At 42.6% G+C, this 15,866-nt stretch overlaps 1 protein-coding gene across 4 annotated transcripts in view; it reads right to left on the reverse strand.

Annotated features, from left to right (window-relative positions):
* Positions 1 to 15,866, reverse strand: part of ARIH2 (ariadne RBR E3 ubiquitin protein ligase 2) — a 64,383-nt gene that overhangs the window by 30,251 nt on the left and 18,266 nt on the right. For 2 of the 4 annotated variants that reach the window (XM_026447982.2, XM_026447983.1), the window contains one exon: positions 12,322 to 12,367. The exons of the other annotated variants lie outside the window; for them this stretch is intronic. In XM_026447982.2, the coding sequence (XP_026303767.1) occupies positions 12,322 to 12,360 (39 nt within the window). In that variant the 5' untranslated portion in view covers positions 12,361 to 12,367. The remainder of the gene's footprint in view (positions 1 to 12,321; positions 12,368 to 15,866) is intronic. 4 annotated transcript variants of the gene reach the window in all.

Raw genomic sequence — 15,866 nt, forward strand, 5'->3', positions numbered from 1 at the left:
GGTGACGGGCGACTGTAGTCCCAGCTACTCGGGAGGCTGAGGCAGGAGAATGACATAAACCCGGGAGGCGGAGCTTGCAGTGAGCTGAGATCCGGCCACTGCACTCCAGCCTGGGCAACAGAGCGAGACTCCGTCTCAAAAAAAAAAAAAAAAAAAATTAGCCAGGCGTAGTGGCAGGCACCTGTAATCCCAACTACTCGGGAAATCAGGAGGCTGAGAAAGGAGATTCACTTGAACCCAGGAGGTGGAGGCTGCAGTGAGCTGAGATTGTGCCACTGCACTCCAGCTTGGGTGATAGAGCAAGACTCCATCTCAAAAAAATACACACACACACACACACACACCAGCTGTATGCATCTCCCAGCAGCCGTCTGTAAGACACACTACTGGGATCCCCACATCAAGGTGGAGGTGACTGCCAGGCACAGTGGTTCATGCCTGTGGTCCCAGCTACTCAGGGGGCTGAGGTGGGAGAATTGCTCAGCTCAGGAGTTCGACACCACAGCCAGTCTGGCAACACAGCAAAACCCCGTCTCTTAAAAAAAAAAAAAAAGGGGGGGGGGGGCCAGGCGCAGTGGCTCACTTCTGTAACCCCAGCACTTTGGGACCAGAGGCAGGTGGATCACCTGAGGTCAGGAGTTCGAGAGCAGCCTGGCCAACATGGTGAAACACCGTCTCTACTAAAAATATAAAAATTAGCTGGGTGTTGTGGTGGGTGCCTGTAATCCTAGCTATTTGGAGGCTGAGGCAGGAGAATCACTTGAACCCAGGAGATGGAGGTTGCAGTGAGCCGACATGGTACCACTGCACTCCAGTCTGGAACAAAGAGTGAGACTCCGTCTCAAAAGAAAAGAAAAAAAAAAGTAAAGGAGATAATTACCCGTATTAGGTTGATAGTACATAGAAGATAAGAGACTCTCCCCCTCAAAAATCTACTACAAATCTGATGAAATTCTGAGACCACTAATTAAAGGGAAAATGTAGTGTCACTGCACCTCATCCAGTAATGGACATCAGGAAGGATCTATAGGAAAGCCAGATTCCCCAGAGCCCTCTGAGTAAAAGCAGCACAGAGATGGAAAAAAACAATGAGAAAATTATACTCTAGAAAAATATACTCTAAAAAGGTAGTCTCAGCAAGGAGGCCACCTTCTGCCTGATTTGGGTCACAAGAGAGAACTGACTGAAACCCCATCTCAACTCCCCAGCAGTTTTCCAGAGGAACCAGTGGCCACCTTGAGCCATCTTGGCCTCCTGGCAGAAGGGCCAAGACAAATCTTCTAAACAATATTAAACCAGATTAAAGGTAAAAATCTGTCTGAGTGACAACAGCTGAGCTTTCTAAGGAACGAATTAGTATTCACACCATCAGTCTTTAAAGCTCAGAAGAGCTCAACGATCCATTTAGAATCTATCACAGTCAACACTTTCACAACTGAGTCCTTCACCCCGTCCCCTTGTTACCCTTTATAATTTGTTCAATTGTGGAGAGAAAATCTTTCAGTAGAATCAACATGAGCTCTTGCTGGGCTGTTTTAATCAAGGAGCTAACAACCTGTTGGTAGTTAGGACTAAGTATTATCAAGACAACTTATAAAGAAAAGGCCGAATCTTTTCCAAAAGAAAAATGGATCCAGGTAGTAACCAATGTAAGCCAAAAAAAAGACTAATGACTTGGAAGGAACACATTGACCAATGCGGTGTTCAGAATAAACTTGCAGTTCTATTAGATCAACAGGTAGTCAGAAGATTAAAAGTCCTATATATTTATGAATGCTTTTTCTTTTTTCTTTTCTGTTGAGATGGAGTCTCATTCTGTTACCCAGGCGAGAGCACAGTGGCACAACCCTGGCTCACTGCAACCTCTGCTTCTCAGGTTCAAGTGATTCTCCTGCCTCAGCCTCCCGCGTAGCCTCTGCCTCCCAAAGTGCTGGGATTACAGGCAGTCACCACCACGCCCAGCTATTTCTGGTATTTTTACTAGAGATGGGATTTCACCACGTTGGCCAGGCTGGTCTCAAACTCCTGACCTCAAGTGATCGCCCTGTCTCGGCCTCCCAAAGTGCTGGGATTATGGGCATGAGCCATCAAGCCCAGCACTATGAATGCTTTTTCTATTTCTAGAAACATTAACTGAGAAAAAAACTAGAAATTAAGAACTAGAAAGTTTCCTGTCCAAAAGGAGTTTCAAGATAATTACTGAGTAATCTGAGTCTCCAATTAGAGAGATAAAAAAGGTATCTATTGTTCCCTCCATCTCAAGGGCCAAAAAGAGGGTGCCATTCAATAGACACCCTCAATAGGCCAAAGAGGGTGCCATTCATTAGGCTACTGTTTCCAACAAACCCATTCTCCAATTTATTTCCACTATTCCCCAGAGGAAATCTCATCCCTGTTTAAAGAGCACTGAGATCGAGACTATCCTGGCTAACACGGTGAAACCCCGTCTCTACTAAAAAAATACAAAAAACTAGCCAGGCGAGGTGGTGGGCGCCTGTAGTCCCAGCTACTCTGGAGGCTGAGGCAGGAGAATGGCATAAACCCGGGAGGCGGAGCTTGCAACGAGCTGAGATCCAGCCACAGCACTCCAGCCCGGGCGACAAAGCGAGACTCCGTCTCAAAAAAAAAAAAAAAATAAATAAATAAAAAGAGCAAACCCTAAGATGGTAGAATTTCTTTGACAGTCACTTTGTACATCCACAAAACCATGAGTAAAGAGTAGTTACAGGCTGGGTGTGGTGGCTCAAGCCTGTAATCTCAGCACTCTGGGATGTCAAGTTGGGAGGACTGCTTAAATTCAGGAGTTTGAGACCAGCCTGGGCAAATAGTGAGATCCCGTATCTACAAAAAATCTTTTTTTTTTTTTTTTTGAGACGGAGTCTCACTCTGTTGCTCTGACTGGAGTGCAGTAGCGCGATCCCGGCTCACTGCAAGCTCCGCCTCCAGGGTTCACACCATTCTCCTGCCTCAGCCTCCTGAGTAGCTAGAAGTATAGGTGCCCGCCACCATGCCTGGCTAATGTTTTGTACTGTTTAGTAGAGACGGGGTTTCACCATGTCAGTCAGGATGGTCTCCATCTCCTGACTCCCAAAATACTCAGACTACAGGTGTGAGCCACCACGCCCGGCCTTTTTTTTTTTTTTTTTTTTTTGAGATGAAGTCTCGCTCTTGTCCCCAGGCTGGAACGTAATGGTGCGATCTTGGTTCACTGCAACCTCTGCCTCAGCCTCCTGAGTAGCTGGGATTACAGGCGCCTGCCACCACGCCCAGCTAATTTTTGTATTTTAATAGAGACGGCGTTTCAACATGTTGGCCAGGCTGGTCTCAAACTGTGACCTCAGGTGATCCACCTGCCTCAGCCTCCCAAAATGCTGGGATTACAGGCATGAGTCACCACGCCCAGCCAAAACATTTTTTTTTTTATTAGCTGGGCATGGTGGCATGTGTCTGTAGTCCTAGCTACTTAGAAGGCTAAGGTAGGAGGATAGCTTGAGCCCAGGAGGTGGAGGCTGCAGTGAGCCATGATCATGCTACTACACTCCAGCCGGGGTGACACAGCAAGACTGTCTTTCAAGAAAATGAATAATGGCTGGGCGTGGTGACTCATGCCTGTAATCCCAGCACTTTGGGAGACAGAGGCGGTGGGATCATGAGATCAGGAGATCAAGACCATCCTGGCTAACACAGTGAAACGCGTCTCTACTAAAAATACAAAAAATTAGCCGGGCGTCGTGGCAGGTGCCTGTAGTCAGTCCCAGCTACTCGGAAGGCTGAGGCAGGAGAAGAGCGTGAACCCAGGAGGTGGAGCTTGCAGTGAGCTGAGATCGCGTCACTGCACTCCAGCCTGGGTGACAGAGCAAGACTCCGTCTTAAAAAAAAAAAAAAAGAAAGAAAATGAATAATCATGTATAATAATTATAATACTTTTGAAAGTTTATGGAGTCTAACTGCCAAAATCAGAAATAAAAAATTCACAGATTATTTCTGATTTTAATTCAATTTGGCTCATAATTTGATAAGATGTTGATTTCAATTGATGAATTTCAATCTATTCAGAATTGCCGGCCGGGCACAGTGGCTCACACCTGTAATCCCAGCACTTTGGAAGGCCAAGGCGGGCAGATCACCTGAGGTCAGGAGTTCGAGATCAGCCTGGCCAACATAGTGAAACGCTGTCTCTACTAAAAATACAAAAATTAGCTGGGCATAGTGGTGGGCCCCTGTAATCCCAGCTACTTGGGAGGCTGAGGCATGAAAATCAGTTGAACTCAAGCAGCAGGGGTTGCAGTGAGCCAAGATCGCACCACTGCACTCCAGCCTGGGTGACAAGAACGAGACTCCATTTCAAAAACAAAAATTGCTGACAGTAGAAATACTAAGATATTCTTTATACACATACACCAGGCAATATAAACTCCCTTGTTGCCAAATTGAAACATTTCTCATACCTTATCTTGCTGATAGAATCAGACACTTAACTTCCCTCTGCCTTAATGACCCCCTCATGATTTCTATGATGTCTTTTGTAGCACCTGTTCAGGTACTCTGTGCTCTTCCTCTTGTATCCCAATCTTGCCAGTGGGGGGCACCACATTCCCACTCCTCTTAAGTAGGACTGTTGGCTTTTTCCTCCATGTCTCACTCTTCCTTAACCACTTTACCCTCTCCCATCATCACCACTCCACTGTCCAATCTCTAGTTCTTCCTCTCCTCCGCACTCCCATCAGAAGGGCCTCACTCACATGGAAAGGCATCTTAATGTATATCCCTTCCACTCCATCATCCTTAGGATGAGCTTCCTGACACCCTTATGCAACAATAATAACACCACAATTCTTGCAGATCTCTTAACTCCTGCCAGGATCAGTTCCTACCTTGTTTAAAACCCGTCACTGATCTCCAGTATTGACAGGACAAACTATATGCCTTAGTAGAAGACAGTCTTCAGGAACCACCACCTAATCCCTCCCCACAGCAATTCACTGAATGATTCCAGAACCCCAATATGTTTCTCGTAACTGTCAGCCACCAATAACGCCCTTCTTTGTAGCGTACATTTAGAAATTAAAGAACATACTTCTATAGAACCCTTGTGCCAAAGCAGGAATCAAAAGAGAAATTAGAAAATGTTTTGAACTGAATAACGAAAATACCACATAACGAAATTTGTGAGATGCAGCTAATATGCCTACATGAAAATTGAAAACTGTAAACGTATATACTAAAAGGTCCAAAAATCAATGACATAAGGATCTAACCTAAGAAGCTAGAAACATTTAGTCACAGCTGTGTATTACAACTAAAAAAAAGGGAAGCTAGAAAAAGATGACTAAGTTAAAACGAAGTAAAAAGAAGAAAATAGTGACGATTAAAAAAAGAAATAAATCCAAAGCAAGTAACAGCAAAAATTAAGTCTAAAAATAGATTCTTTAAAAATATCAACAAAGTTGATAAAACAGAACAACTAGGAAAAAAGAGAAAACAAATTACCCATATCAGAGGTAGAAGATGGACCACCCCCTACAATTCTTTACAGTAAGATATTAAAAGGGAAATAAGAAAATGTTATGAACAACCTAATTCTAATAAAATTGACATCTTAAATGAAATTAACATGCTCTTTGAAAAATACTTACCAACAATGACACAAAATGAAAAAGAAAAACTGAGCAGCTCTTCATCTAGTAAAGACATGGAAATTCATGATCAAAACCCTTCCCACCAAATTCCAGGCCCAGGGATTTTACTGGTGAATTCTATCAACACTAATTTTACAAAAACACTTTTAGAAACTAGAGAACACAGGGACATTTCTTCCAAACTCATTTTATGAGGTTAGCATAACCATGATAAAACATAACCAAGAAAAAAAATCCCAATATTTCACAGACATAGACACAAAAATCCTTAATTTAAAAATTTGCCATTGCACTGCAGCCTGGACAACAAGGGCGAAACTCTGGGAAACAAACAAACAAGCACTAATAAATGAATTTATGAATTTACTAAGGTAAAAAAAAAACAAAGTTGGCCTGGTACACTGACTCACGCTTGTAATCCCAGCACTTTGAGAGACTAAGGCAGGCAAATTGCTTGAGCCCAGGAGTTCAAGAACAGCCAAGGCAACATGGCAAAACCCTGTCTCTGCAAAAAGTACAAAAAATCAGCTGGGCGTGGTGACATGCATCTGTTGTTCCATCTACCTGGCAGGCTGAGGTAGAAGGATCACTTGAACCCAGGAGGTTGAGGTTGCAGTGAACCATGACAGTTCTACTGCACTCCAGCCTAGGTGACAGAGGAAGACACTGTCACAAAATTAAAATTAAAAAAAAAAAAGAAAGAACATACAAAGTCAATATATACAAAAACCAAATGTTAGAATTCAAAGAAAGAGCCAAAAAAGTATTTCTATATAGCAGAAAATTAAAAAATTAAATGGGTGAATTTTAATAATTTATTTTATTTAACCTAATATATCCGAAATTGTATTATTTCAACAGGCAACATATAAAAAAGCATGATAATCTATTTTTATCCTTTGTTTCATTCTAAGTCCAGTGTGTATTTTAGACTTATGGCACATCTCAATTCAAACTGACTGTATTTCAAATGAGCAATGGCCACACATAGCTACCATACCGGGCAGCACAGCTACAGATTGTGAACACAGCAATCAAAACCAATCAAAATGAAAATCCCAAACAAAATCACAAACTTTTTAACAAAATTAAATAGTTGATTGCAAAATCTGTAGAAATGTAAAGGATCCAGAATATATCCAAAGCAATCTTGAAAGAAAAGAGCAAAGTTAAAAGACTTACTATAGTAAATTCAAGACTTACTATAAAGTTACATACAGTAATCAAGAACGTGGAGATACTGACTTCATCAAAATTAAGCTTTTATTCTTCAACAGACATCATTTAGAAAATGGAAAAGTAGGAAGTAGAACTAGATGGAGTAAAAAAAGATTAAAAAAAGAAAACAAATGGGACAGACATATAGATCAACAGAACAAAACAGAGTCTGAAAGGAAACTCATACACATATGGTAAATTTTCAACAAAGGTGCCAATGTAATTCAATGGAGAAAAAAAGTCTTTTCAACAAATGGTTCTGGAACAATTGAACAATTGAATAACTTTATACAAAATAAACAAAACACAGAACATAGACCATTACTTCATACCACACAAAAATTAACTCAAAAGAGTTCACATATCTAAATGTAAAACCTAAAACTATAAAATGGCTAGAAGAAAACACAGAAGAAAATTGTGACCTTAGTTTAGGCAAGGATTTCTAGATATGACAACTAAAAGCACAATCCTTAAAAGAAAAATTAAAAAAAAAAAAAAGAAAAGAAAGATGAACTTGACTTCATCAAAATTAAGCTTTTACTCTTCAAAAGACACCATTTAGAAAATAGAAAAGTAGGAAGCAGAACTAGATGGAGTAGAAAAAGAGAAAAAAAGAAAATGGAAGAGACAGGTAATAGGATGGGAGAAAGTATCTGCAAATCATACATCTGAAAACAATATTCAAACTAAAGAATTCTCTCTTAGAACTCAATAAGGCACAAAATGCAATTTTTAAAAACAAAGTATTTGAACAGACATTTCACCACGAAAAATAAATATATGAATAGCAAATAGGCACAAGGAAAGATCATTAATTACATTAATGATTAATGACACTTGTCATTAGGGAACGCAAATTAAAACCACAAGATACTACACTTCACACTCACTAGAATGATTATAACTGGAACCCTTACATAATGCCAGTGGAATGTAAAGTAGTAGAGCCACCTTGGAAAACAGTTTATGTCTTAAAATGTTAAACATGGCTGAGTGCAGTGGCTCACGCCTATAATCCCAGCACTTTGGGAGGCCAAGGCAGACAGATCACAAGGTCAGGAGGTCGAGACCATCCTGGCTAACACAGTGAAACCCCCAACTCTACTAAAAACACAAAAAAATTAGCAAGGCATGGTAGCAAGTGCCTGTAGTCCCAGCTACTCGGGAGGCTGAGAGGCAGGAGAATGGCATGAACCCGGGAGGTGGAGCTTGAAGTGAGTCGAGATCGCGCCACTGCACTCCAGCCTGGGTGACAGAGCAAGACTCCGTCTCAAAAAAAAAAAGTTAAACATACACTTACCATGTGACCCAGTAATCCCACTCCTAGGTATTTATACAAGAGAAATGAAAACACATGGCCATATTAAGCCCTGGACATGAATGGTCACAGCAGCATACTGCGTAGTAGCCCAAAATTAGAAACAACCCAATGTCCATCAACTTATAAATGAATGGGTAAACAAAATGTGGCATATCCATACAATGGAAAATCATTATTCAGCAAATAAAAGAGAACACACTACTGATGCATGATACAATATGGATGAACCTCAACCATTAAGCTAAGAGAAAGAATCAGGCAACAAAAGACTACATATTGTATAATTTGAATTGTATGAAATTGCTAGAAAAGGCAAAACTATTGAGACAGAAGATCAGCAGTCACTTGGGAACAGGAATCAACTATAAATGAACACGGGAATATTTTAGGTGATGAAATGTTCTAAAACTGGGACTGTGGTAATGACTACATAGTTGTACACATTTAATAAAACTCAAATAATGGTACACTTTAAAATGGATGAGTTGGGCCGGGCGTGGTGGCTCACGTCTGTAACTCCAGTAATTTGGGAAGCCAAGGTGGGTGGATCACCTGAGGTTGGGAGTTCCAGACCAGCCTGACCAACATGGAGAAACCCCATCTCTACTAAAAATACAAAATTAGCACTAAAAATACAAAATTAGCCGGGCGTGGTGGCACAAGCCTGTGATCCCAGCTACTTGGGAGGCTGAGGCAAGAGAATCGCTTGAATGTGGGACGCGACGGTTGCAGTGAGCCGAGATGGTGCCACTGCACTCCAGCCTGGGCAACAAGAGCAAAAACTCCGTCTCAAAAAATAAAATAAAAAGAAGGCCGGGTGCAGTGGCTTATACCTGTAATCTCAGCACTTTGGGAGGCCGAGGCGGGCAGATTACCAGGTCAGGAGATCGAGACCATCCTGGCTAACACGGTGAAACCCCATCCCTACTAAAAATACAAAAAAATTAGGCGGGTGTGGTGGTGGGCGCATGTAGTCCCAGTCACTCAGGAGGCTGAGGCAGAAGAATGGTGTGAACCTGGGAGGCAGAGCTTCCAGTGAGCCGAGATCGCGCCACTGCACTCTAGCCTGGGTGACAGAGCAAGACTCCGTCTCAGGCCAGGCGCGGTGGCTCACGCCTGTAATCCCAGCACTTTGGGAGGCCAAGGCAGGCGGATCACAAGGTCAGGAGATCGAGACCACGGTGAAACCCCGTCTCTACTAAAAATACAAAAAAAATTTAGCCGGGCGCCGTGGCGGGCGCCTGTAGTCCCAGCTACTCAGGAGGCTGAGGCAGGAGAATGGCGGGAACACGGGAGGCGGAGCTTGCAGTGAGCCGAGATAGTGCCACCGCACTCCAGGCTGGTGGACAGACAGAGCGAGACTTCGTCTCAAAAAAAAAAAAAGACTCCGTCTCAAAAAAATAAATAAAATAAAATAAAATAAAATGAATAAAATGGATTAGTTTAATGGCACGTAAAACTTTAATAGAGCTGTTTCAAAAATGAGTTGACTGATGGACAGATAAATGATGAAGCAAATGCAGTAACAGATTAGCAATTATATAATCTAGATGGTACAGTATATGAATGTCCACTGTACAATTATTCAAAGCTCTGTAAAATTTTTCAAAATAAAAGGGCGGAAAGTTTGTCAAATTTAACTCAATGGCAATCACTCACATTATCAAATGTCACAACATACAAAGGGTTGACCCTTACATTACTGCATCAAATAGTATACTTTGACTTTTTATTTACAATCCTCAGAATAACAAATTCTGCTATACAGTTTTAACACAGTTTTCACTAAGGTTAACTGACTGTATATACTATAGAGTACAGTCTAATAGTGCTAGTATAAAGTCATTTCCATATAGACCTATAATGCTGAAAACTTTACAATATTCTCTGGCTTTCTTTTTTTTCCTCTTTTTTTTTGAGACGGAGTTTTGCTCTTGTTGCCCAGGCTGGAGTGCAATGGCGTGATCTCAGCTCACCGCAACCTCCACCTCCCAGGTTCAAGCGATTCTCCTGCCTCAGCCTCTGAGTAGCTGGGATTATAGGCATGCGCTACACAATGCCCGGCTAATTTTGTATTTTTAGTAGAGACGGGGTCTCTCCATTTTGGTCAGGCTGGTCTCAAACTCCCGACCTCAGGTGATCCCCCCGCCTCAGCCTCTCAAAGAGCTGGGATTACAGGCACGAGCCACCGTGTGCAGCCTTCTCTGGCTTTCTTGATCTCCCTGACCAAGGCTTCTGAGTATTCCACTGGATGTTCTGCTCCCATTCAGTCAGCTCCTTAAATACCACTTTTTCATAGGCACAGCTTTTAGGCCTGCCTTCTCACTCCCCGGACTATCTTTGGGCAATCACATTTGTGCCTGCCCCTTAGTATGAACATTAGCCCCAAAGACAAGAACTCTCTCATTTTACTGGGAGCTAGGGAAGGAAAGTGTATGAGCAAGGTAGAGAAGTGGGGTCAAGCAAAAAGTTTATTGAAGAGTGAAGGGTACCCTCAAGTTTCTGGGTAGTCCAGAGAAGGTTTTCACAGAGTCAAAGATGGGGTCTGAGCAGAGATTAAGTGCAGCCCATCTTCCCACTTTCCCTGAGTCCTCCAAACCTGCACCACAATGGGTGAGACGCTACTGGGGAGCTCTCTCTCCTCTGTTCTCATTTACCCTACACACTGCTCTGCATTACCTGTAGCCCTCAATCCAATATGGCTATGTTTTGCCATTGCATTTACAATGTCAATACTCTCAGATGGCTTCCAGATCTTTATTTCAGAAAGCATGTGCTACATGCGTGTCAAAAAGGACTTTGTTTATGGTCATTTGTATTTTCCAAAGGTCATGAGCAAACACTTTCTGTCATCCTCTATAGTCTGTTTTTGACTGAAACTCTAAAATGCACATACTATAGAAGATGACAGAATGTGTTTGTTCATGACCTTTGGAAAATAATATCTGACACAGGCCCTCAAAACATTTTCAGTAGTTACCACTTGGTTACACTGGCCTGGAAACCTAGAGTAGACAGCTGCTTGGGAGTCAAGTTATCCTTTCTGCTTTTTAAATGAAGAACATAGTAAATGTGTCACACAATTCTATGCCTCCTTCACAAGCAGGGCTGAGGAATGGAGGATGAAGACCAGGGAGAAATCCAGGCTGTGGGCCAATAATGCTAAGATTTTCTCACAGAGATGTAATGAAGTGAATATGAATGATTTAGTCGCTGTTACTGACATGGTTAGCAGCATGCAAATCTACAATCTCAGCATTTTGTTCTGGAGGCACTTTCTTCCACAGTCTAAAGGTGTTAGAGACTACAGAACTGAAATCAAACTGTCAGCTTAGAATGGAGACTACTTTACTAAGATAAAACTTTGAATCTCTGTGTCCTCTGATCCACTTGCTACAAGGAGACGGCTGCAGGGTTTCAGGATCTTAAGTAAGGCAACTCCAATAGCAATTTGCTTGTGGGCTTAGACAACTGTTTAAGCCCGACTTCTGTTTCAACTTTATTCACTGCAAGCAGATTGTGATATCATTTTTCAGATCACAAATCCCAAGTCCACCTGAAGTTTGTTAATAACAGCCACAATTTATTTTCTGATTTCTACCAAGTCCCTTCCCCTCCACTGAATTCAAGTAAGTCTCTATCGGAAGTTTAAATTAGTCACTGGAACAAATATTTGAGTCCCCTGACCACAAAGAACTTAAAATATCAGAGAGAGATAAATTCCTGCTACTGAAGGAAATGGTAAGCACATATGACATTTAGGACCCTTTCTAGTACACAACCAACATCTATCTTCAGAAAAAATGTTTTGCAAATTCCAGGAAATTTAACAGTTATTATTTGACACCCCAGAGCACTTGAATAGTGCATGTTTATTATTCAAAATAGTGCACAGAACATACTAATTTTATATACGGATCAAGGCACATGCTAAAATAGCCCCTGCTCCTGACAACAGTTCCCCAAGGATATCCATAAACATGATCAGTTGCTTCTTTATCTTTTTAGTCTTCTCTAGCTGGTTCAAGCTCTCCAGCCCTCAAGGACAAGTTAACAACATAGCTTGCAAATAGACTTTTCCCCCAGAAAAAAGAAATCCAGCAGCCCACCAAAACTGTCGCCAGCCCTTCCCACACTTACCAGTGCCATAGGGAGGATGCAGCTGATGGCAGTGAGCATCAACGGCCTGAAAAAATACAGGTGGTAGTTTCAATTTTTATTTAAAATTCTTACTTGCCAACTGCCTGAAATCTTTTAAGGCTACATGAATGGGTCTTCATGCCTCAGCCTGCCATTTCGTGGTCCAATCACTTTTGTTAACAAACACTAGTGGTCACTCATTAAAAAGCAGAAATGAAGAAAGGGAGTGAACTGTGGGCCAGCTTCTGGGCCTGGGCTAGAATGGGACATGATACAGGAAAATCAGCCTAAAGAGATCAAGATGGATGGATATGGGTCTGGAGTGGGGGCAAGGGATGATGTGGAGGGAGGCAAGAAAGTACTAAAGGGACAAGAGGAAGAAAGAAGGTTAAAGCACAAAGATAAAGGAGTAAGTAAACACCAGCCTACAATGGGGCAAAATCAGTATCAGTAGTGGTGGTGGTAGTCAGTCTCATAGGGCTTCTGACCCTAAACCAGGCTCACCCCTGAAGTCTAATTTAAGTGGTAGGATTTCATTTCTCCCATACTTCACACCTAAATATCCTCAGCCTCTAAAAGGCCCACTCTCTGGCACCTGATCATAATTTTGCTCATTCCACTTTTCTTTACAGGGACTTGGAAGGAGGGCTGACTTGTAACTGAAGTACCCAAATGTTATATATGTTTTTAAATCTGATTAATAAACACAAATTTGAAGACTTCTCACCAGCCTAACCTTGATTCAGTCCTAACTGCTGTGGACTCTAATAATCAAAATCAATACTAAAAAAACCAAAGACCTCACTCAATATAAGGTTATTTATACAAAATACAATAATGTAAAAATATTAAAGTAATCACTCCTTGACCGTAAGGGTATATATTTTAATTACAAAAAACTTCAAACATCTACCAAAGTGAAGAGTATAATGAAACCCATTACCCAGCTGGTGGCCAGACCCACTATGCCTCCATTCCAGCCCTCCCCTCCTCCCTCCAGATTAATGTGAAGTAAATCCCAGCCAGCATATCTTTTAGGGTGCATTTAATGGAAACTTTTTGAGAAGTACTCAGTACAAAGGGCTGGTTATTGCCCCTTCTAGAACTCTAACAGACTTCCAGGGGAATGCCACATAGGCAGTTATGTCCAGCAAACCCAACCAAAAGAAATGCAGATAGGAGGTGGTATCAAATGAGCTGCACAGAGTAGGGCTAAAAGCTGTGTCCATTCCTGCAGCCACAGCCCATCCTGTCCAAAAATTACTTGAAACAATGCTCTGTCTCAGCTACTGCTACTGTGAGGAGGCAAAGAGAGGGAATATCAAATAACCAGCTAGGTAGTACTATCCAAGTACTACCAAGATGGTAGTACCATCTTCTCCAAAAGAAGGGCACTTCAGAGGACAGCATATCTTAATGAAAAAGCCAGATTCCAACAGCATGTTTCAATGACAGAGCTGGTACCTCATCGACTGCTTTCCTTAGCTACCCCTTTATGCTAGAAACATATAACCTTATTTTTATAACCTTTCTGTTTATATAAAGCTACATAAACAAGAACGGAATGAAAGCCCATTGAGGGCAGAAATTTTTTGACTGATTCCTTCTCTCCACACCTAAGAACCTGGAACAATACCTGTGTTAGCATTAGGTCTCATACGCCAACACCACTCTCTGCCTGTCTCCGGTGGTCCAGACTTGTCACCACACCCACATCCTCCACAAGGGCGTATGAAGATGCCAAGGCCTTCCAAGCCCTCAGGGATGCACAGGGATACAGGACAGGCCAGACACAGCTTCTCTGAGACAGGTTTAAAAAAGTTGGAGGGCTTAGCAGTCTCTCGAGGGTTGCAAGAAGGGCGGAGATGCTGACAATAGGTTGGAGGAGGCTAAAATCAGGTATATGAGATAGGGAGAGGAACAATAAGGAGATCAGGCTGGAGCCTGGAGAATCCACTTTAAATTTTTCAACAGAGCAAAATAATCAAACTGGTGCTTTTAGTGGATGTATCAGAAAAATAAAAAGTGGAAGTAAAGGAGGGGTAGATATTAAAGGCAGAGAGATCTTTAAGTTATTTGAAAAAGAAGAGATCGGCTGGGTGCAGTGGCTCACACCTGCAATCCCAGCACTTTGGGAGGCCAGGGCGGGTGAATCTCCTGAGGTCAGGAATTCAAGACCAGCCTGGCCAACATGGTGAAACCCCGTATCTACTAAAAATACAAAAATTAGGGTCAGGCATGGTGACTCACGCCTGTAATCCCAGCACTTTGGGAGGCTGAGGCGGGCAGATCACCTGAGGTCAGGAATTCCAGACCAGCCTGACCAACATGGAGAAACCTCATCTCTACTAAAAACACAAAATTAGCTGTGCATGGTGGCACATGCCTGTAATCCCAGTTACTTGGGAGGCTGAGGCAGGAGAATGGCTTGAACCTGGGAGGCGGAGGTTGCAGTGAGCCAAGATCGTGCCATTGCACTCCAGCCTGGGCAACAAGAGCGAAACTCCATCTCAAAAAAAAAAAAAAAATTAGCTGGGCATGGTGGCAGGCGCCTGTAATCCCACCTACTCGAGCTCCTGACTTCAAGTGATCTGCCCGCCTCGGCCTCCCAAAGTGCTGGGATTACAGGAGTAAGCCACCGCATCCGGACTTGGCTCACTTGTGCACTCTCTCTTTCTATTTTTTTAAAATCTCAGCTTACCACAACCTCTACCTCGCGGATTCAAGCAATTCTCCTGCCTCAGCCTCCTGAGTAGCTGGCATTACAGATGTGTGCCACCACACCCAGCTATTTTTTTTTTTTTTTGAGATGAAGTCTCACTCTGTCGCCCAGGCTGGAGTGCAGTGGCACGATCTCGGCTCATTGCAAGCTCCGCCTCCCGGGTTCACACTATTCTCCTGCCTCAGCCTCCAGAGTAGCTGGGACTACAGGTGCCCGCCACCATGCCCAGCGAATTTTTTGTATTTTTAGTAGAGACGGGGTTTCACCATGTTGGCCAAGCTGGTCTCTAATGCCTGCCTCGGCCTCCCATAGTGCGGGGATTACAGGCGTGAGCCATTGCGTCCAGCCTGGGTTTCTTTTTGAGGTAATGAAATGTTCTGGAATAAGATGAAGACGATGGTTGCATAACATTGTGAATGTACTAAATGCCACTGAATTGTATACTTCAAATGGTTAGTTTTAGGTTATGTGATTATTACCTCAAAAAAAAATTTTTTTTGAGATGGAGTCTCTGTCAGTCAGGCTGGAGCACAGTAGCACAACCTCGGCTCACTGCAAGCTCCACCTCCCAGGTTCACGCCATTCTCCTGCCTCAGCTTCCTGAGTAGCTGGGACTACAGAAGCCTGCCACCACGCCCAGCTAATTTTTTTGTATTTTCAGTAGAGACGGGGTTTCACCGTGTTAGCCAGGATGGTCTTGATCTCCTGACCTCATGATTCGCCCGCCTTGGCCTCCCAAAGTGCTGGGATTACAAGTGTGAGTCACTGTGCCCGGCTGATTATTACTTCAAATTTTTTTTTTTTTTTTTTTTTTTTTTTTTTT

Source organism: Piliocolobus tephrosceles, chromosome 2 (genome assembly GCF_002776525.5).
Source record: "Piliocolobus tephrosceles isolate RC106 chromosome 2, ASM277652v3, whole genome shotgun sequence".
Lineage (NCBI taxonomy): Eukaryota > Metazoa > Chordata > Mammalia > Primates > Cercopithecidae > Piliocolobus > Piliocolobus tephrosceles.